The 22,049-nt window shown below is 47.7% G+C and overlaps 1 protein-coding gene across 4 annotated transcripts in view; it reads left to right on the top strand.

Moving 5' to 3' along the window:
• The window catches only part of LOC146773110 (anoctamin-10-like), a 330,529-nt gene that overhangs the window by 168,966 nt on the left and 139,514 nt on the right, over window positions 1-22,049 (top strand). For all 4 annotated transcript variants that reach the window (XM_085639951.1, XM_085639952.1, XM_085639949.1 and 1 more), the window contains 2 exons: window positions 1,546-1,601; window positions 3,348-3,422. In XM_085639951.1, coding sequence (XP_085496077.1) covers window positions 1,546-1,601; window positions 3,348-3,422 — 131 coding nt within the window. The remainder of the gene's footprint in view (window positions 1-1,545; window positions 1,602-3,347; window positions 3,423-22,049) is intronic.

The raw sequence follows: 22,049 nt of genomic DNA, 5'->3' as shown, positions 1-22,049 counted from the left end.
CCAGGCCAAGCACACAACTCCAGCGAGGCGTTCATGGCGCTTAAGCGCACCAGGGCCGCAGCTACCAATGGTGCAGCGGGACTTGGGGTGTCAGGGTCCCACTGTGCCCCATTATGGTCATTTTGTGCTACTAAACCAGATGGTGGAGGCCCGTTTCACATGCTTACATTCGGGCCCATGGCGCCGTCTACACGTGTCCTCTTTGCATACGGACTGGCCAAGCGATGGCTTCTACGCATCCCGCAGTCTCTAATCGCGTTGCTGGAAGGGACTACTCGGCGGGTAGGCAAAAATACAGAAGTGCACTGCATTTACGTCATATTATTCCAGCTGCCAGCAAGTCCCGAGGCTTTGTGGCACTGTTTACTGTATTAATTCCCCGATAACGATGAGGCTGCAAAATACAGGTGCAAATTGCACAACCACTTATTTGAGTTACTGGGAGGTGCGCACACTGCGCCCCATTCCAAATTTAGCAAGTTGCAATGGGGCATACGTGGCAACAGTGGCTTTCTCCCGTTCTGATGTGCTGATTTGCGTCCACTTTGTAATCCTGTTTTGGGCGGAATTTGGGGTGTCAAAAGTCTAAATCGGATTACAACTAGCAAGATAATATGAGCAGAATGTAAAGACCAAGTGGGGGTATATCCAACATTTTGGTACTAGGAAGCGGAGTGCAGCACCAAACAATATCTACATTATTAATGCTTTAAAGATCATTTATGATCAGATGATTATGTGAACCCCCTGAGGACCTCCATTAAAGAATCAGTCCACGAGAACCCAAAGCACGACCAAGGGCATGGCGAGGCAAACATGGAAGGGAAGCTGTGCAATACAAAACAAGCATTTGCAATGCAATAGGTCTCGCATTTGCGAAACTTTCAGCTACTGGCATTGTAAATGACAAAGCTTTTATCTATGTGTTGATTTTAAAAACAGATAAATAAAGGCATTGTCATTTACAATGCCAATAGCTTAAAATTTCGCAAATGCGAGACCTATTGCATTGCAAATGCTTGTTTTGAAGGTAGACAGGCACTAGCTCTGTTTCCATCTCCCCTGGGGTTTATAACAGCAGGCACAGCAGACAAAACAAGAGATAGAGAGAGAGATTAGACAGAAAAATTCAGATAAGGAAGCGACAGCAAGTGAGCGGGCGACAATTTTGAACATTTTTATCAGGCTTGCTTAAGGTTCCTAGTCTGTTCCTGCGTTCTGCCCTGTGTATCCCGTGTGTTTGTGTTTGCATGGCCACAGCCTCTTATTCCTGCCCGTGTGCACCCCGCTGCCCATATATACCCTTCTTGGTCCCTGCCATTGCTTATTTCCTGCTCGCTGCATATGGATATTTTCACGTCCGTGCCGGTGTTTTTTATCACCGTCCCCAGTTCGTTTGTCCTCTTGTGTATGATTCTGCGGGTGTGTGTGATTCGCCTGTATTTGATTCTGCTCACATATGATACTGCTTGTGTGCACCTGTGTACGTTTGATTCATGCGTGTATCATTCTGCCTAAATCTGTTTTCCTTTTAATACCCTGCAGAAAACCATCGAGTGGAGTCCGCGTTCCAGAACCATTTAACCATCAAGGTGCTTGCGGTATGTACCAGGGTTGTCGGCTCTGACCTCGTATTTCCCAAGTGAGATCCTAATGGTGGTGCCAGTTCCCTGATTGCGGGTGAAATACCCATGTCGTGTGGATGTCAGGGAGAAATGAGGCTTTTCTTGTATCCATGTCTGTATTCATAAATGCAACTGCACTGTCTCTCTAGATGAGAAGGGAAGGTCTCCTCCGCAGGTTCAGAAGACGCCGTCAGCATCCTGGTCTGTCCTTGAGCGGAGCACTGGCATCCAAGGAATGCAGCCAGGTCCATGGGCGGATGCTTGTTTTTTCCCCGATTTTTTTCTGGTGTTTTATATAGCGCGAACGTGACCCGAAGGTATCGGGCATCAGAGCGCTTTACGTGCGCACCAGTTGCGTTACACAAGGACACATTCATTTTTGTTAGGCATGGGGAAATTAAGTGATTTGTTTATGTCAGTGATCCGAGATGAAGTTGGTGGAAAGGCGTGAAGACTATGTGGTTTTGATTTGATGTCACCAATCCTGAGGGCTCTCATTGGCCAGAAACAACTCTTGGAAATGTGATGCTTTTTGTCGTCCACCATAGCCTCCTTCAGCCTGCTACGAACTATTGAGGGTAACTCATTGTCCTATTGAACGTTCAGCTACTTTACAACATTTAGCAACCTAAGGAAGCAGCTCGCTCGACGTCCCTAGTATAAAATCCTCAGTAAGGAATACATCCTGATTGGCAAAGTGATGTCACTGCATATGAATATAGGGATTTGAAATTCATGAACTGCGTGACAACAGAGGATTTCATTTGCTTGGTGTTAGCACTTGGTGCACAGGGTGATGCACAATCCAGATGTGTCTGGTGTGCAGGAGAGGCTTTTGTGTCCTAGGGGACAGATGGCATTGTGTAGTGATCAAGTCCACTCAGTTCAGATGATTTAAAGAGGTTTATTAGAAGTTGGTACAAGATCACAGAAAGATTAGAACAGGACAAGATCAAGATCAGTTCAGGACTCGATCAAGACTAGAGCAAGACCTCAGCAGGAGCAGCCAGAATGCTGCTCAGCCCAGTCAACTATCATTACTCTCTGCAGATTCCCAACATTCTGACAGCATCATCACATTAACATTCCACTGGTGGTAGAATGGCATTGCATTAGCATTAGCAGGATATAACACATTGCCTAGTGGCCAAGACATAAATAAGAAATTAAAGGGGCTGTCAGATATGGTAATAATAGCAACGTTTCCCACCTCTTTTTATACTGCACACTGGGAGAATTAAGGTATTTGCTAAAGGGGTCAGTCTTTGTTAACATGCAATTAGTGCAATTAACTTCTTACAAGAGTGGAAGAGTCCAGGTAAAGCAAGTTAAATAAAGTGGTCCATGTGACGTCATTAGTATGACAGCCAATAAGAATGGAGGCTTCATGGCATCAATATGATAAGGAATGATATTTGTTTACTGTTTGGGTCTTTGCTATGATTTACACTACACCAAGTGCCAGTAGCAGTGCACCTGCTTCAGACCCCTATTATACATCCAACGCAGGGGCTGGACCTTTGCACATGAGCTGTAAAGTGACCCTGATGTCAGACTGTCTTCAGAAATCCATCTAGGTAAGGAGGACCGGCCCAAAGGTGCCTCCTGTAATGTCTGCAAGAAGATACGAGGGCCTGGGAAAGAGTCATTTTTTTGGGGGCGGGGGTTGGAGAAGAGAGAATATCACGGGGACTATAACTGCTCTGTTTTCTCTTCCTTTAGTTCCGATTCTTCAACTGCTTTGCACTACTGTTCTACATCACGTTCTACATGCAAGACCTACCGCTGCTAAAGAAGGTATCTCATTGAGGTGTTGGCCTCATGGATTAGTGGAAAGTTGGTTGCTTGGACGTTGTGGATGAGTAAATCATTAAAACATCAATGGATTGACTGTTCTGGTGGGTGACATTGGTGAATTAAGAGCCACATGATTTCTGAATTAATAGCCATACCTTCTCCTAAAGGTATGTAAATGGCTGAATGAGTTAATGAGTGACCACATAACAAGTTGGGTATCATATTTTCAGCTTCCCATCAGTGTTTGAGTAAATGGAGGAGAAAAGCATTGCTTTGAGTCCAGGAGGTAGGCGCTTTATGATTTCATAAAATAACCACAAGTCACCATTTTGTCAATTTCCAACATTCTCTGTCATGCTGTCAAGTTGTTAAATGTTCCTTGCGAAAAGGCGGTGAGAGGCAAAAAAAAGGTGTCTGAGGTACGTGTTTGTAAGATGTGAGAGAAGCTGAGGTAGTCTAAATTCCCAACTTTGGGGCTGATTACAATGGCGGGGAGACCGCCACCAACAGGCTGTCGGTGGCGGTCTCCCCACCATCATAACTAACTTTTCTGCCTGCCATATTATGATGGCGGCGGACGTGTGGTGGTTGTAAAGATCAACCGCCACGCATCTGCCAGGCTCCTTGAGCCCGCCGGTGCGACAGAGGGGCTCGTAGTCCCTACAATGCTGGCGGTGCCTACCAGTCATCCCCGTAGGGATTACGATGTCCCTTTCCTGGCGGAAAGGGACATTGAGGGTCCGTTGCAGGCCACCCTTGCCCTTGGTTGTGGGTGTTGGAGGGCACCATAATGTTCATTATCCAGTAGGCTTGCCATATCCACATCTCTGTACCCTACATTTAACAATAGCTGAGGTGTGGCACACAGCGGTTTCTCCATCAAAACACCAGTTGCACTCGACCCCCAACCCCTTGACTGCCCTACTGGGCTATACCCATGAAGTCCCCCTGGGGATCCGCCGACTAGTCTCTATAGTGCTGCTGCTCGGCAAGAGGCAGATATCTCTGAGATGGGGGGGAAATAGTCCGCCTTCTGTCAAAGACTGGCTTTAAAGAATGAGTAGATGTGAGAGAATGGGAGGAGACTACACCAGCTCGCAACCCCCCCACTTCTTGCCCCATGGATATCTGGTCCTGCTTCCGTGAGTACCTTTTCACTCTAGACCAGGACTTGAGGGAAACTGCCCAATCCCCATAATACTTCACATAGACTCACCAACACATAACCAGACATGTGACCTAAATGTAACACTGCTGGTGCTATGTCTCGTCGCCCCTTTATGAGACCTTACATGCTACTTCACAATCTCTGCATGAACACCAGGCTCTGTGGTTAGAAGAGATATACTATCTGTATTATATACTACCTAATGTGACTGTATTTTATATTTGATATCTAATAAACACATTAAAAAAAACACCAGTTGCACGCGACAGAGCTTTCTCAACTCTTACTTCTTAATACCTTGATTGGCTGTGGAATGTTCCACTTCACAGTGACCACTGTGAGGCAAAATTCATGTGCATGAGGTCTACCCTATGTACCTGACTACTAGCTAGAAAGATGCCATCTAGTAGCCTCCGTAACCCAAGGCTGAGTCCTAGATCTGCCTGTCAAGACTGATGGGACTCATTGCAAAATCTAAGGGTGGATATAAGCAGCTCTTCTGTGGAATAACAATTCCATTGTGCTTGTGTGCCCAGGTAGGATTGAAGGGCCATCTAACCTGAATTTATATATCAAAGTTTATTGCATAGTCACTTAATACTTTTGGGTAAGAAGAGTATAGCAAGATAAAATCACATGCTTACACCACTGACCCTATGTAACATAAATTTAAAACCGTTTGCCACAGTGTTGTTGGTGACCTAGTTTTTTTTCCTTTTAGATCTGAGGTTATTAAATCCTTGTAACTCACTGTGCCACAATTGTACGACAACTGTGTGTTGCGCTTGACTAGAATCCAAAGTGTAATAAATAAACCATTGCAAAGCTTTTTTCTGCAATTTCCCCGATTGAATAAGGGGACCATACAAATGCATCTTGGGATTTTGTCGAGACAATATTCCACAATTCAACTGGTGACCCACGTAGTTAACAAAAACCAGCCCTCTTTGTTATTGGTCTCTCTTTCTAAGTTTGGTGGGCTTTTTATTTCCTCATTGATATTTGTCCATATCTCGATAGCAATTCTTGACTACTGTTTCTTTTGTCGGCCTGGTAATCTACAGCAGTCATGCAGGCTACATCATCTGAGGGAAATTTCTTTATTTGTATGCGCAAATCCAAAATTCCAAATCTCCAAACTCTCATTAATGATTCCTAGTTGTGCCCTCTTCTAGAGTAACCTGAAAATACTGATTTCCAGACTTCTTTTATATGTGTACCATGTCAGGTAGCAAATGGACAGGGCAATGGGACACCTATGATTCTCAGACTTTGGTGCCAGTTGCAACAATGACAACTTAAATGTCACATGAATCTCAAAGATGCTAGCCCATACACTTCTAGGTAAGGATCCTGATCACAGGTTGGAGGGCCAGAAACCGTGTGAAGTTATATACTTTGGGGGAACACCTCCTTGGGTAACCACATGGCTGAAGAAAGCCCAGCAAAGTTGGGTACTATATTTGTCCCAGGTCACCAGGGTTTGCTGCCTGAGATAGAGTGGCACTCAGGAATGACTTCATGTGGGAAAGTGCCCTCTTTCTTGCATGGTATGCCCCCACTTTTTGCTCAATTGCGATGTACTTTGACTGAGTGTGCCCTGGGCTCCTGCCAATCAGGTACCCAGGGCCTGTGTTCCTTCCCTAAAACTGCATTGAAGCCTAAACCCAATTGGCATCTCTGGCCACATGTCAGCCCCTGGTAAATGGTACCATAGGTACCCAGGGTACTGTGAACTAGAGAAGGCCCCTAAGGGCTGCAGCACTCATTGGCCACCCTTAGAGGCCCTGTGCCCTGACACACACACACTGCCTGTGCAGGCTGAGTATCTGGGTGCAGAACAAGACAAAGAGACGACATGGTCCACATCCCTGTGTGCCATGCCCACAAACCACTGCCCTGGCATACATCAATCACCCCTCTAGCTGGGTGCCCTATGCCAGTGGTGAGGGTACAGATACATGAGCCCTGTACCCCTACAGTGCCCAGGTCCATTCCTGGGCCCTGTAAGTGCAGTGTTGCCATTAAGAGTATATGGTGCTGGGAGGTCGTCATTACGAACTCCACTGCACCATGATGGCTGCACTGAAGACTGGGAAGTTTGGTATCAAACTTCTCAGCACCTTAAACCCACACTAATGACAGTGTGGGATTTAAGGTAAAATACACGACAGAGGGCATCTTAGAGATGCCCCCTGAAACTCGACCAACTCCCAGTGACCTGACTGAGTGGCTGCGCAGGCTGCCACCACCAGACTTGTTTCTGGACCCCTGGGTCGAGAGCTGCTGCTCTCGGGGGCCTGAAACAATGCACATCCTGGGACGAGGTGCCAAGCCTCCTCCCCCAGGATGGGCAGGGTTCACGAAGGAGAAGCTTCAAAGGCATGCCGCCTTTGTGAGCTTCTCCAGACCACTTGGTGTACTCAGCAACTGGTCCCCACTAATTCTACCCCCCACTTTGGGCGGGAGAACCGGCGGGAAAAACGGAGTGAGGAAGAGAGATGTGCCCACCTCTGCTAACTCCACCCCTAAGGTGGGGGAGGCGAGGTGAAGCACAACCTCGAGTCCCCGCCATCTTGAGGATGGGGGAACCCAGCCAACCAGGAACAGGCTCCTGCCCCCCTCCCACTGGAGAGTGGCAGAATTGGGGGTGTACCCACCCCAGGGAAGAGACCCATTGGTCCCTGCCCTTTACCTACCTGTAACGCCCAGCGTCTCCAGTGGTCAGCAACCTCACAAACCCCGGAGGACCTGACTGCCTTGCTCAACTAAAGACTGGGACTCCCACGAGCAGTGGCTCTGCTCAAACATCTGCAACCCCAGGCCCCGGCCTGAAACCGTGGATCCTGCCCACTCTGCACCCCTGGCGACTTCTTCTAAGTGTTGAGTTTTGAAACGTTCAAATATTCACTAAAAATCGTCCGATCAACGAAAACAAAATTACTCACCTGTTCTCTGGAGAGATCCCAGTGCTTAACTTAGGTGCCCAGCACTGACCAGAAAAAGCAATTACAACTGTGATTTTCCGATAACCTGATTTTCCCCCATAGGATAACATTGCCTGGTTTTTACCAGAAATTCTTGTGTCGATTTTTGCAACATACAGATATTCCTTAAAAATCGCCTGTGTAACAAAAGCGATTTCTTTCAGCTGTTTACAGGAAATGCACCAGGGTTGAATCCAGGATCCAACCCTGAGTAAGAAAATCACACATAAAGTAACTAATATTGCAGTTACTTAAAAAGTCCCATTGAGCTCAATGTTATAATTGTGTTTGAATTGTGTTACCTATTGCAACAACTGTAACGATTGTATTCAAAAGTCTATTGCCTATTGAAAGTATTTAACTATAGCATCTCATTCTGAGAAAGTATATTTTGAAACCTACTTGTGGTTCTAAAACAAAACAATTATATATTTTTATATACAAACCATTGGCCTAGAGTTCAGTTCGTGAGTGTGTGAGACCATTTGCTGACTGAGTGTGTACAACAAATGCTTTACACTGTCCTCTGATACTGCCTTACAGCTCGACCAAGCTACCACTTTAGAGAGTAAGGTTATATCTAACTTTAACCTCTGCCAAACCTCTGGGGACTGTGGACTCTGTGCACACTGAACATTACTTTGGTGCAGTATATACAGAGCCACTTTCTTACACTCCACCACCATGTAGTGCATCTGATCCCCAAGATCAGTACCTGATCTTGGTATCATGATGCCAATACATAGGTTAAGGGAAGATTAGAGAATTTATAGAGCAGTATGGCAGAACTGCGACATACTGTGTCCTATGCCATAGTATCATTGTTACTGAAGAGTGCTATACGATCACCCATTGTGAGCTTTCATGGCTCACCAGTATCCTCCCCAAAAGTCTTAGTTTATTTTGCCTTTGTTGTCCTCCTGTTTTCTGTTGTGAAGAGGTGTGGCTCACTGGTTAGAGGCGGCAGACCCGTAAGCAGAGGACGGCCAGGGACCAGGGTTCGATTCCCGACGCGACAGGGTCGTGGACCAGGGTCAGCGGGCTCGATAATTCTCGCCTCGGTGCCTACTCCAGTCAGGGACCACACTCGGCAACTCTGGGCATTAGCTTGCCTCATCTTCACAACGGCCCCCCCAGACCACCGGGGATGCTTGGTCGCACCTTAGAGATACCCATTAGGGACCATCTCTCAGGGTGCGCCAGGACGGGTTCCCCAGCGGTCGGAGCGCGGAGATACTCCTCCGGGAGTCGATTCTAGCGCTATATAAACCCACAATTAAATTAAATTAAATTAAATTAGAGATTATTGTTTTGGTTGGTAATGTTGACCATGTTAAAAAAAAAAGTAAGAGGTTTTTTTTTTAAAGAGTTGAAAAAAATATATTTTCAGAAATAACCAAACATCTCAAAAGCTAAAGAGCTTCTACCAGTATTAATCATTTTTTGTTCAGGTAATAGAAATATTAAATTGCAATTTAAATAGGGATAAATGGTAAGTGTAGGGTAAGTTAAACATGCCTTATGGTGGTTTCGTTGTAGATGGTAATAATATACTACTACAGTGGTATCTAACTTGCCATGATGGTCGCAGGCATTCCTTCTATGGTCTCTGCCAACTGGGAGTGATGATGGCCAGGTGCTTAAATCTTTTGTTGGTGGAGGCATCTGCATCAGTTTGGATGCTCAAGGTTGAGGAGCCGTCGGTTACTATGTCTGGATGAATATGCTGGGAAGCGTGGGCAGAGACTCGGTTTGCGCTTGCCTGGTTTTTGCCAGAAATTCTTGTGTCGATTTTTGAAACTTACAAATATTCCTTAAAAATCGCCTGTGTAACAAAAGCGATTTCTTTCAACTGTTTACAGGAAATGCAACAGGGCTGAATCCAGGATCCAGCCCTGAGTAAGAAAAACGATCGTAAAGTGATTCTATTGCAGTTTACTTAAAAATCCCATTGAGCTCCATGTTATAGATATACTAAGTAATGAGTTGCCTATTGCAACCCCTGTACCTCATTGCATTCAAAGTCTATTCTGTTCATTGAAAGTATTCAACAACAGCATCTTATCTTGAGAAGGTATTTTATGCAAACCGGTGGTTCCAAAATAAAACAACAGTATATTTTTTTATACAAACAATTGGCCTAGAGTTCAATTCTTGAGTGTGTGAGACCATTTGCTGACTAGGTGTGTACATCAAATGCTTTACACTGTCCTCTGATACTGCCTTACTGCTCGACCAAGCTACCACTTTAGAGAGTAAGGTTCTATCTAACTTTTTTTTTTTTAAATTCTTTTTATTGACATTTTCAATAACAAACTTAAAACATTGCTTCACACTGCTATGTACGCATCGCAGACAATGGCGACAGGCCCCCCCCCCAACAAGGCATAGGGTGCGGAATGTACAGGATATCCAGGCAGTCTTACATGACAATCTACGCTTCAACCAACCGGCTATCAGCCTCATCTGCCCATCTGGGTATCCCACCTCGACAGCCACCCACCCGCCCCACGAGTAGCAGCAAATATTAACGTTTCCCCCCCATCCGAGGGGAGAGCAGTGTGTTACAGCATTTGTAGCGGGGTTTGCTCCAGCCAGTGTATGAAGGGCTCCCAGATGTCCCCGGGTCTGGACCGCGCCGGCATAAGCTCCCAGTACAGGGCTAACTGGGTTTGGCAGTAAGCAACGCTTTGAACCCAAACCTTAATGTGAGGTGATGTGCCCGCCCCCCAGTGTATAGCAACCTGTCTCTTGGCCAATAATAATAGCATTGCTGGCAGTTTACGGTGTTTGGGCTCAATCATGTGTAAAATCCCCAGTAGTGCAACCTGGGGAGTGCAGGGGATCAGTAGGCCCGTGATAGTGCATATTATCTCCAGCACCCTTGTCCAGAACAACGCTATTGCAGTACAGCCCCACGCCATATGCATAAAGGTGGCCCCCGGTGCATGACAGCGCCAGCATTCATCGGTGTCCCTTAGACCCATGCGGTGCAGCCGTCTGGGTGTGCGGTAAAGCATGTGTACGTACTTGAAGTGGATCAGGCGCAGCCTGTAGTTGGGGGATAGAAGCTCAAGCTGCCGACAGCACAGATCCCAGTGTACATCAGAGATTTCAGCTCCCAATTCCGCCTCCCACACGCCCCGCGCCGCCGGAAGCATCACGGGGTGGTTAGCCTGCATTCGCACATACAGTCTGGAGACCAGCTTGCGGCCAGAATCCACAGACAACACATTCTCCAAAGCAAGCAGATCCGGCGGTGGCGCCGGGAAAGTGGGGAACAACCTACGACTTGAGTTGCGGAGCTGGTAATACAGAAGCGTGTCTAGTAGCGTCGGTGCCTCCGATCCACACATCTGCTCCATCGTTAGGAAGGCATCGCTCGGAAATAGATCGCCTCCAGTGTGGAGGCCCAGCTCCGCGGCTCGCCCCCCGGTTCGCATAGCCCGCAGCGACGGCCACATCGGGTTCCCACGCAGGGGCACCGAGCGGGTATAAAGTACATCTAAGCCGGCCCTGCTTCGCAAACCATTCCAGGCCCACCTGAGCGCGTGAACCGGGTCGATTTCGGTGCACCGTCGGACGTGCGGCGCGTATAGGGCAACCGTCAGCGGCAGCGGTGCCGCCCTGTCGGTCTCGATCGCCACGTGCGGTTGAAACGGTGTGGGGTGCGCCCAGTAATGCAAGAACTGTGCCTGTGCACAGTATGCATATAAGGAGAAGTCTGGCGCAGCCAGGCCACCCTGTCTTTGTGGGAGAGTGAGGGTCTCCCAGGACACCCTCGGCTGCTTTCCCCCCCACGCCAACTCCACCATCAATGATCGCAGTCGTCGCAGAAAGTGTGCGGTAAGGGGCAGCGGGATATTTGCAAATAAGTAAAGGAGTTTAGGCAGGATCACCATTTTTGCCACCGCAATCCGGCCAGCCAGCGAGAGGGGCAAATGCTTCCAGCGGCCAACTCTCTCCTCCACCCAGCCGGTCACCCGCCCATAGTTTTCTGTCCAGATCTGCTGCATATCTGTGCTCACCCAGATTCCCAGGTATCGTACCGGCCCAGTCGCCCATTTCAGCGGGCAATCTGGGGTAAAGCGGGGAGTCCCGGTGGTCAAGGGCAGAATGACTGATTTCTCCCAATTGATAGTGACACCTGACAGCCGTCCATAGTCCAGTAGTTCTTGTGTCAGAGGGGAGAGGTTGACCTGAGGATCAGAAACATACAGTGTAACATCATCAGCATATAGCGATATGGTCAGCGCCCTTGACGAGAAGCCAATGCCCCTGGCCGCATGATGTTGTCTAATACGGGCAGCCAGAGGTTCCGTGGCAATGGCAAACAGCAGAGGTGACAGGGGGCAGCCCTGTCTCGTGCCTCTCCGAATGGCAAAAGGCTCAGAGATCAACCCATTCACCCTTACCCTTGCAGTAATGTCTGTATAAAGTAGTCGTATGTAACCGATAAAGGCCTCGCTTACCCCCATGCGCTGCAGCAGAGGGAACAAGAATCCCCATTCCAGGGAGTCAAACGCTTTGGTGGCGTCCAGTAGCACAGCCGCTGCCTTAACATGCGGGGCCAAATAGTGCAGTACTCCGAAGAGGGTGCGGAGGTTATGGGACGTTGAGCGGCCCGGTATAAAGCCCGACTGGTCCGGGCGGATCATCAGGGGTAACACCGGCTGCAGGCGAGTTGCAAGCATTTTCGCAAAGATCTTGGCGTCTGTGTTGATTAATGAAAGCGGCCTATAAGAGTCGCACTGCTGGGCATCTTTATCTGGTTTCAGGAGGGTGATGATGACAGCCTCCTTCATGGAGTCCGGAAGCACACCCTTCTCAACCGCCTCCGCATATACCGCCAGCAGGCGGGGGGCCAGGAGATCCGCATATTCCTTGTAGAACTGCGCCGGGAGGCCGTCCGGCCCCGGCGCCTTACCAGCAGCCAATGACCCTATGGCCTCCCGCACATCTTCTGCCTCAAATGGGCGATCGAAATAACCTTTCTGGTGTGCATTAAACCATATAAGCTGTATGGAATCGAAGTATTCAGACAGCTCCGCCTGAGTGTGGGCCGCCCGAGATCTGTACAGATCTTTATAGAAAGTCCGGAAGGCATCTAGTATTTCCGGAGGGCTATATACGGTTTCACCTCCCCCAGTCATCATAGCGGGGACAAATGTCGAGGGCCGCTGCGAGCGCAGCAGGAGGGCCAGCGTCTTACCAGGGCGATCTCCCTCCCCATATCGGCGGGCCGTCGCATATTTCGTCAGGAATTTGAGCTCTCTGTCAGCCTCCGCTTGATATTCAGTGAGCGTGGTGCGAGTTGCTGCCAGCGTAGCAGCCGAGGGGTCCGAGCAGTACTGCACCTCCAATGAGTGCAGACGTTCTTCTAATTTACCGAGCGTAGCCCTTAAGGTCTTTAGGACTGCTGCCTGTCCCGCAATGCAGTGGCCCCTTATCACCACCTTAAATGCGTCCCACAGGGTGCCTAACGATGTCACGGAGCCCTCATTGTGTTCAAAGTAGTCTAGTATGTGTTGGTGAATTTCCTCCCGAAACACCGGGTCCGACAGGGCCTGTGGCGGTAAGCGCCACGTGAAGGGCGTGATGTATGGCTGGGGGACTTTCAAAGTCAGCTCGACAGGGGAATGGTCTGAGAGGGTGCGCGCCTTGTGAGCAACTGAAGACACCCATGCATGTGCCTGTGGGGTCAAGAGCCAGAAGTCTAGGCGGGACCAGGCTCCTTTGTGCGGGGTGAAGCAGGTGCCCTCCCTAACCGCGGGATGCAATACCCTCCACGAATCCAGTAAATTATAATCAGCCATTAGGCCTCGTATAAGGCCAGCAGCTTGTGGGTGATGTGTGCGGGCTGCCCCTTCCCTATCCAGGTCTAGCGACAGAACGGCGTTGAAATCCCCTCCCCACAAGCAATCTCCGCCACCCAGTGATTGTGTCAAGTGCCAAACGTGGCGGAAGAACCCAGGGTCATCCGAGTTGGGCCCATAAGTGTTAACTAGCGTCAGCGGCGTGTGAAAGAGTTTCCCACTCAGTATTATGTAGCGCCCATCTGTGTCAGCATTTACCTTAAACGTTTGCCAGGGAAGGCCTCTACGGATAAGAATGGCCACTCCCCGGGAATAGCTGGAGCAGCCTGAAGTGTGCACCTCCCCCATCTAGCGCCTCGCAGCCTGTCTCCAGCGCTCCGAGGCAAATGAGTTTCCTGCAGGAAACATATGTCAACGAGGTGGCGTGTCAGATACGCCTGCGCCAGGCGTATCTTGCGGTGGTCGTTAAGACCGCGGATATTCCATGTAAGGCATCTTAACTCGGTCAGGGAGGTTTATATGTGTGTGTCCCATACGGTGGCAAGGATATCGGCGTCCCACAGACCAGGGGCCCTCGGGGATCCCCCCGCCACCCAGTCCCCGGGAGGATCGATATCATACAATCAGCCTGCTGTGCGGGTGCGACGCCATTTCGTGGTGCACTAAGAAATCGCAGTGAGAAAGCAACAACCAACAAGAACCAAAACCCTCCCCCACCCACTCCAACCCCCCAAACAGGTTGAGAAATAACCCCCCCCCACCTCCCCACCCAACAAGAACTTTCATATAGTAATGTCTCGGGAATCATCCCACAGGGCGTGGGGTCGCCGGCTCACACCCCCGTCGAAAAGACGACAGGGTGGCCGAACAGTGCTGCCTTAGATAAATACAGTACAATGAGCCACAACGTACGGCGGCCCGACAGACCTCCCCCAGCAGCGGTCCATAGTGCCTGAGCGGTGCGGGCCTCAACAAGTCAAGCCAGTGCGCATAGGTTCGGGACACATCCCACGGCCCTCAAGGGCCCCCTGGATTACCATACGCGGCTACCGGCTACGTATCTTACAGTTACGTTATCCAGCATCTCTTCACTTCTCAGAGGGATAACACGCTATGTCACTCTGTGTCACTCAACTGGCCACGCGGAGAAGCGCCCTGGTCATCCTCTCGCCCACGGTGCGAGCGCTCCGCCTGCCTGGCAAACTTGAGGGCATCCGCCGCGGTCGTAAATAACATAGGCTTCCCTTTGTGGTGTATCCGCAGCTTGGCCGGGTATAGCATGGCATATTTAGTCCCCACCCTCTGGAATATTTTTTTAGCCGGTATAAATTCTCGCCTTGCGGCCTGCACCGCCTGTGTAAAATCCGGAAATAAGGAGATGACCATATTTTGGAATCGGAGCTCACCTTTTTCACGCGCCAACCGCAGGATAGTGTCTCTGTCCCGGTAGTTCAGAACACGTGCCAGGATCGGCCTCGGTGGCGCCCCAGGCACGGGCTGCGGCCCCAGTGTGCGGTGCGCCCGCTCGACCAGGAACATGGCCGACAGGTCCGCACCAAACAGTTCGCGGAACATTCCTTCAATAAATTGTTCCATGTTACCAGTATTGGTGGATTCTGCAATTCCAATAATGCGAACATTGTTCCTGCGGGAGCGGGCCTCCAAATCCTCATTGCGCCCTCTAATCACCTCCAGGACCTTATCCATGCGAAGGAGCCGCTCCTGGGTGTCTCCAATGCTCTCCTCGCAGTCGGCAATACGCGCCTCCGCCGCAGCGATCTTCTCCTCGTGCTGGTCGACTTTATGAGATATGCCATCAAGCCGCTGGGCCATGGAGTCTAGCTTTCCATCGATTTCCTTGAGGCACGCTTTAAGGTCTCGAAACATACTTCTGACATCGTCCTCCGGTGGTGGGTCTAGCTGCGTTTCAGGGACCACCGGTGGCGATGGCGGAGCCGCCACAGCGCCGCGGGAAGCCTGTTTCTCAAAGTAGAGCTTCCGCTGCTTGGCGTCGGATTTCCCCATGCCGCCCTTTGGGCCCTACACACCCCGGCACCGGGGAAAAATGGGGCAGTCGGCACCTCGTGGGCCCCGGGCCCCAGCCAGCACTAGACCGCAAGGGCCAACACGTGTTCCCGGGCAGGCTAGGCCCGGCCAGCCTTCGTCTCGCCCAGGCAGCGGGTCAGCAGCAGCTACTCATCTATTGGGGGGGCACCGCGGTCAGGCAGCAATCCCAACGGGCACCCAGCCGCTCCAGCGCCACGTTCCACTTGTCACCAACTCGCAGTGCCGTATGTCAGTCAGAGCAGTATAAGGGAGAGGGTCCCAGGGTATACAAAACTGTTCGTTATAAAAAAGAACTAATACAAGATCAATCACAGAAAAAAGCAAAAGAAATGCAAAGAAAACTTGCCAAAGTGTTATTTAATCACACTTTAGGAAAGTACACATTTACTAATAGATACAGTAGACGTTGATGAAATAGTGCGGGGTGCCAAGGAAGGGAAAGAAGTGGATGGTGATTTGAGTGAGGAATGGGGGGTAAGTGACATATAAATTATAAACACGTCACAATTTAATTGCAAGGCAAAACAATTTCAAGCCAAAACATCCAGGTCAAATTCATTGAAATGAATAGCAGAGTTATTTACAAAAACCATGTACAAGCAAAAGCACAGTGTATATTACACTGTTGACAGTACTGGCAAAGAAGTATTGTCGACGTTTCGACCCCTGGACATAGGTAGGTAAGTCAGCTCCTTACTAACGGGGTCTTCTTCAGGACAAAGACAATGTGACAAGGGGAGTGGCACCTAAAAAACATATATATATAAATTAATGACAAAAATTCGAAATCCCGAACTGGAATAATTCAAGGGGACTCCAAATAGGACAGGTAGCCATATTTACCCAAGACAGGGATGAACAGGTGATCAGTATCTTCTTGGCGTCAAATGACGCAAGGGCTGAGAAGCTCCAGAGAGGGGGTAGAGTGAGTGACACCTAAAGGAATTATAAGGTGTCTGAGTGGAGATCCACAAAAGCACATATTGGATTCAAAAGTTAATTCAAGGAAGAGAACTTACTTAATTGTCAGTCTTGAAAGAATCGGGGAATGCAATATCTCCCGAATCAGACGCCATGGTTCATAATCAAAGGCGACAATGGAATTAATCACAGGAAAATCCAGTCTCTAAAGGTAAAAACAGAGGAGTAATAGAACTAAAGTCTTAAACAAGAGTCTTAAAAAAGAGTCTTAAAAAACCCCAGCCTAGAGGAAGTACAGCTAAAAGAGCCAAGAAACCACGCCATGTCATCAGACGACATTGCTTTACAAGGTATGCTATTGATCGGCCCCTAACGAAAAGGGGTTCAGCAGAAATGAATAGAGTTAACATAAGGTATCTGGCCAGCAAATTGAATGGGTAAAAACAGGTAGGCTCAATCACAAACCCCACTGTGTGATGCTACACAAAGCCAGCGGAGGCTAGAAGCGATTAGTGCAATGGCCAGCGTAAAAACGGGAGGTTAATTAAATTACAAAATAGCCCGAACTAGCGAGCAGCCGGACAGATGGAAAAAGTCTCGACAAATAAGCAGACAGTAGCAGGGGAGTGGGGGCGGGGGTTGTTTAACCCTTACCGTAGGACGCGGCAACTCCGACTCGCCTCGTAGTTCTTTGAAAGTCACAGAGAGCTGCACCGATCGTGCATCTAAATAGGCAGACGCGCCGCGTGACGCTAGACGCGGCGCAGACGCTAGATGCCTGCAGTCTGGGGTGTATTAGAAGAAAGACAACCGGAGTTGCTTTCTCAAAACAATTTCAAAATTATGGCGGAGCAGGGGGCAGAAGTACACATAATTGCTAATTTAATGTTCATGTGCATATCAGTAATTAAATCCAAAATAGCCCCTGAGATGTACAGTGTCACAGCAAAACATTGGGGCATATACAGAATAGCAAGTCTGGGTCTAATTAAAGACAACATCGTATCAAAAACCTGTATTGGTAAAGAACAGATACACAATCAATTATTAGGTCAGTAAATTAGACAGCAGTAACTGAACCTTGCCAGGGAGGATACAAAAGTAAAGTAAATATAAAATCGACGGACGTTTAACATAGTCAGTAAAGTGAGCAAAATTAGACTAAGTGTATAAATAGACAGATAGGTTGTTTTTGACCCCCGAACAATGACATAGATGTTAAAAACATGGTTCACCATAATGGACATTTATAGAAAATTGAGGTAGTTGTCGAAAAACACCAGATATACACAAAGATCGATCATGGGCGGGATACACAAAGATGTACAATGGGCGAGTACACAGACCTAAAGGGGAACCCTCTAAGAGGTTTAACCCAGCATCAGGGTGATTTGCAGAAGGCTAAGAAACCCAGGAAAACAGGGTACCTAGGTGTTTAAAATAGCTAGCTGGGCATTGCTAAGGTCCTGCTCATTCAGACCCGAGTTAATTGTATCAAAGCGAATCATCCATTTGCACTCCCTGACCGTAAGTACAGAGGATATATCACCTCCCCTTGGCCCCAATCTGGTTTTTTCTAATACAATCCACTGCATTTGTTCTGGGCGGTGTCCCACCTGTTTGTAGTGTTCGACTAGAGGTGCCCCAATGACCTGACATCTTATTCTACTTTGGTGCTGTAATATTCTCACTTTAACCTTCTGTTGTGTCTGGCCAATGTACAGTTGGCCACACGGACAAAGGATCCCATAAATAACGTCAGTAGAGTTACAGTTGGTGTGGGAATCAAGTGTGATAACATGATGTTTGTATACAAAAGTTTTAGCTTGAATCGTTGTCGGACAGGCCTTGCAGGATCCACATTTGAAATGGCCTATAATCGGTGGCAGGTTCCACAGTGACTGTATCGTTGGTTCCACTGGGTCTTCAAGAAAAGAATGAACAACATGATCTTTAATACTCATTCCTTTTTTGAAAGAATGCATGGGTAACGATGGTTGATCAATTTCAGTGGACACAAGACTCCAGTGTTTATTTATTATCCTCTTCACTGCGTTGCTTCTAGTGGAGAAGGTAGTGACGCAAATCATTTTTTGATGGGCTAAGGCGGCAGGTTCTTTCGCCGTTAGTAAGGTTTCCCGTGGATTGAACCACGCCCTCTTCTGGGCCTTTTTCACCAGGCGCTTTGGGTATCCCCTTGCAATAAGTCTGATGCTCAGATCTTCAGATTCCATTAAGTAATCAGACCTCTTGGTGCAATTTCTACGGATTCGTAGGAATTGGCCAACCGGCAAGTTATCTCTTAAGCCTCGTGGGTGGTGACTACTGTATCTTAGAAGTGAGTTCCGTTCAGTGGGTTTTCGGTACAAGGTCGTACAAAGCTTTTCATCTTCACTGAAAATTTTTAGATCCAGGAATGGTATCACCCGGGGGTCCGACTGAATAGTGAACTGAATGTCCCGATCACACTGGTTCAACCATTCGTGAAATGCATTAAGTTGAGTTATATCGCCATTCCAGATTAGCAATATATCGTCGATATATCTCTTCCATAGTTCTATGTTTCGAGAGAAGGGGTTGTTGTTATCGAAGATATGACGTTGTTCAAAATTGTCCATATACAATATCGCCAGATCTGGGGCGAATGCAGCTCCCATCGCTACTCCCTTCTTTTGGATGTAATAGTTTCCTTGAAAGTAGAAAAAATTCTTTTTCATTGCAATAGCAAGAAGTGCAATGATGAAATCCGTGGGTACCCTCATTGGTGCAGGTCTGGAATTCAAAACTTCTCTCATCACATTTAGAGCTGGTTCCTGAGGGATACTAGTGTAAAGTGATACGATGTCACAGGTGACAAGTAATTGTTCCGAGGGGTTGAAAGATTTTTGATCAATGATAGTAATTACTTGCATGGTATCACGTAGGTAGGTTGTTGTTTGTTCAGCCAGTGGTTTTAGAAAGAAATCAATATATTTACAGAGAGGTTCTAGTAATGAACCACAACCGGACACAATGGGACGGCCGGGTGGGTGAAGGAGGTCCTTATGTATCTTAGGTAGGGTGTATATAGTGGGTAAGCGTGGATTCCTCTGATTGAGATAATCAAATTCCAAATTGCTTAAAAAGCCAGAGTCTAATGCCTCACTAGTAATGCGGTGTATTTCCTCCGCCAAATCCTTGGTGGGGTTAGACTTAAGTAAAGAATAGCTGACACCATCGTGAAGTTGTCTCATGATTTCAGACTTGTATGTCGTAGTGTCCTGAACAACTATTGCCCCACCCTTGTCGGCAGACTTAATGACAATGTCCTTATTGTTCTTGAGACTCAGAAGGGCCGCTTTCTCAACTTTGCTGGTATTGGGTATCGTATGTTTATAGGCTGACAGTAGGTTGTTGACATCACTTAGAACCATGCTCTCAAAAGCCAGAATTCTGTTACTCATTGTATGAGTGGGCGGTACGAACTTAGATGGAGAACGAAGTCCAGTGATAGATTTAGAGGGAGTATCATCGGAGTTCTTAAAGAAATATCTCAAACGGATCTTTCGAAAGAAACCATGGAGTTCAGTTCTCAGGTTGAAAGCATTGGGGTGGGCTGTAGGAACAAATGACAGTCCTTTGGAAAGAACGGATTGCTCCTCTGTATTCAAAGAGTATGTGGAAATATTGACTACTGGGTTGATATTAGAGTTCACCACCGATATACTTTGCGTCTCGTGGAGATCTCCCCGTGGTTCTCTGGTTGGAAACGGACCTGTTTGGGGATCGCCCCCCTGCCTCTGTCCCAGTTCGTGCTCCCTGGGTTCTGTTGGCCTCTCGATGGTCCTCTTGGCCAGTTGCCCCGGCCCCGCGGTGGTCTCCATTGGCCTTCCCCTAAAAAAGGAAGATATCCTTGAGGGGGATACCAGTTGTCCTTGTAGGTGTAGTCGTAGCCTTGGCCCGAAGCTTCCTGTTCGCTATCCGAGCTCACCGATGAGTTAGAGAAAGTGGTGTAGTTCCTTCTTCCCCTGAAGGCTCCTCTGCCTCGCCCTACGAAACGGCCTGAATTATCTTGTTTATAATAATCCTCGTTGAGGTAAGGATAAGTGATCTTTTTGTCGTAGAATCTGATATCTTTGGAAAGTTTATCCAACTTTTTGTTCTGAGTTGTAGTCTCAAAGTCTTTTAAGGATTTGCCAAGATTTTCCAGGGCACTTTTTGCATTGATCAAAGTGGCGTCACCCGCTATTTCCTGTTTTAGGGTAGCGATCTCTCTCGACAACAGTTGAACCTGTTCTGCCGCTGTTTCCACCCCTAGTACCATCCAATGTCGTGAGGCATTATTGGCTATAAAACTAAAACCTTCCTTGAATTTGGGGATATCAACAAAGATTGCTGGTTCAATTTTAATCTGCAAACCAACAGGTATTATGTTAGCCTGAAGGTATTTGGTAAGTAAGTGACCGTGAAGTTTAGTACGAATTAACTTCTTTTCTAAACGTTCAAGTTTCGCAATTTTATCATTAAGTGTAAAGTCAATGTTAGGGGTGTCTGAAGAGAGGAATAGGTTCCTCGGATCTTGCAGCAGCTGGTTAATGTACTCCTCGGTATAGGAGAGGGTCTCACTCTCCACCATTTTAAGAAAGGGGAAGAGTCACATAAAATACCTCGCAGGTATGCACCTGCCCATGAGTACGTTATTACAAAGGGTAAACCCACAAATCACTGGGACCTGGGTAATAGAGCAGTATAAGGGAGAGGGTCCCAGGGTATACAAAACTGTTCGTTATAAAAAAGAACTAATACAAGATCAATCACAGAAAAAAGCAAAAGAAATGCAAAGAAAACTTGCCAAAGTGTTATTTAATCACACTTTAGGAAAGTACACATTTACTAATAGATACAGTAGACGTTGATGAAATAGTGCGGGGTGCCAAGGAAGGGAAAGAAGTGGATGGTGATTTGAGTGAGGAATGGGGGGTAAGTGACATATAAATTATAAACACGTCACAATTTAATTGCAAGGCAAAACAATTTCAAGCCAAAACATCCAGGTCAAATTCATTGAAATGAATAGCAGAGTTATTTACAAAAACCATGTACAAGCAAAAGCACAGTGTATATTACACTGTTGACAGTACTGGCAAAGAAGTATTGTCGACGTTTCGACCCCTGGACATAGGTAGGTAAGTCAGCTCCTTACTAACGGGGTCTTCTTCAGGACAAAGACAATGTGACAAGGGGAGTGGCACCTAAAAAACATATATATATAAATTAATGACAAAAATTCGAAATCCCGAACTGGAATAATTCAAGGGGACTCCAAATAGGACAGGTAGCCATATTTACCCAAGACAGGGATGAACAGGTGATCAGTATCTTCTTGGCGTCAAATGACGCAAGGGCTGAGAAGCTCCAGAGAGGGGGTAGAGTGAGTGACACCTAAAGGAATTATAAGGTGTCTGAGTGGAGATCCACAAAAGCACATATCCAATATGTGCTTTTGTGGATCTCCACTCAGACACCTTATAATTCCTTTAGGTGTCACTCACTCTACCCCCTCTCTGGAGCTTCTCAGCCCTTGCGTCATTTGACGCCAAGAAGATACTGATCACCTGTTCATCCCTGTCTTGGGTAAATATGGCTACCTGTCCTATTTGGAGTCCCCTTGAATTATTCCAGTTCGGGA

This window comes from Triturus cristatus, chromosome 12 (assembly GCF_964204655.1).
Source record: "Triturus cristatus chromosome 12, aTriCri1.1, whole genome shotgun sequence".
Lineage (NCBI taxonomy): Eukaryota > Metazoa > Chordata > Amphibia > Caudata > Salamandridae > Triturus > Triturus cristatus.
The sequence above is the reverse complement of the archived record's forward strand: the minus strand, read 5'-3'. Positions and strand labels throughout refer to the sequence as shown.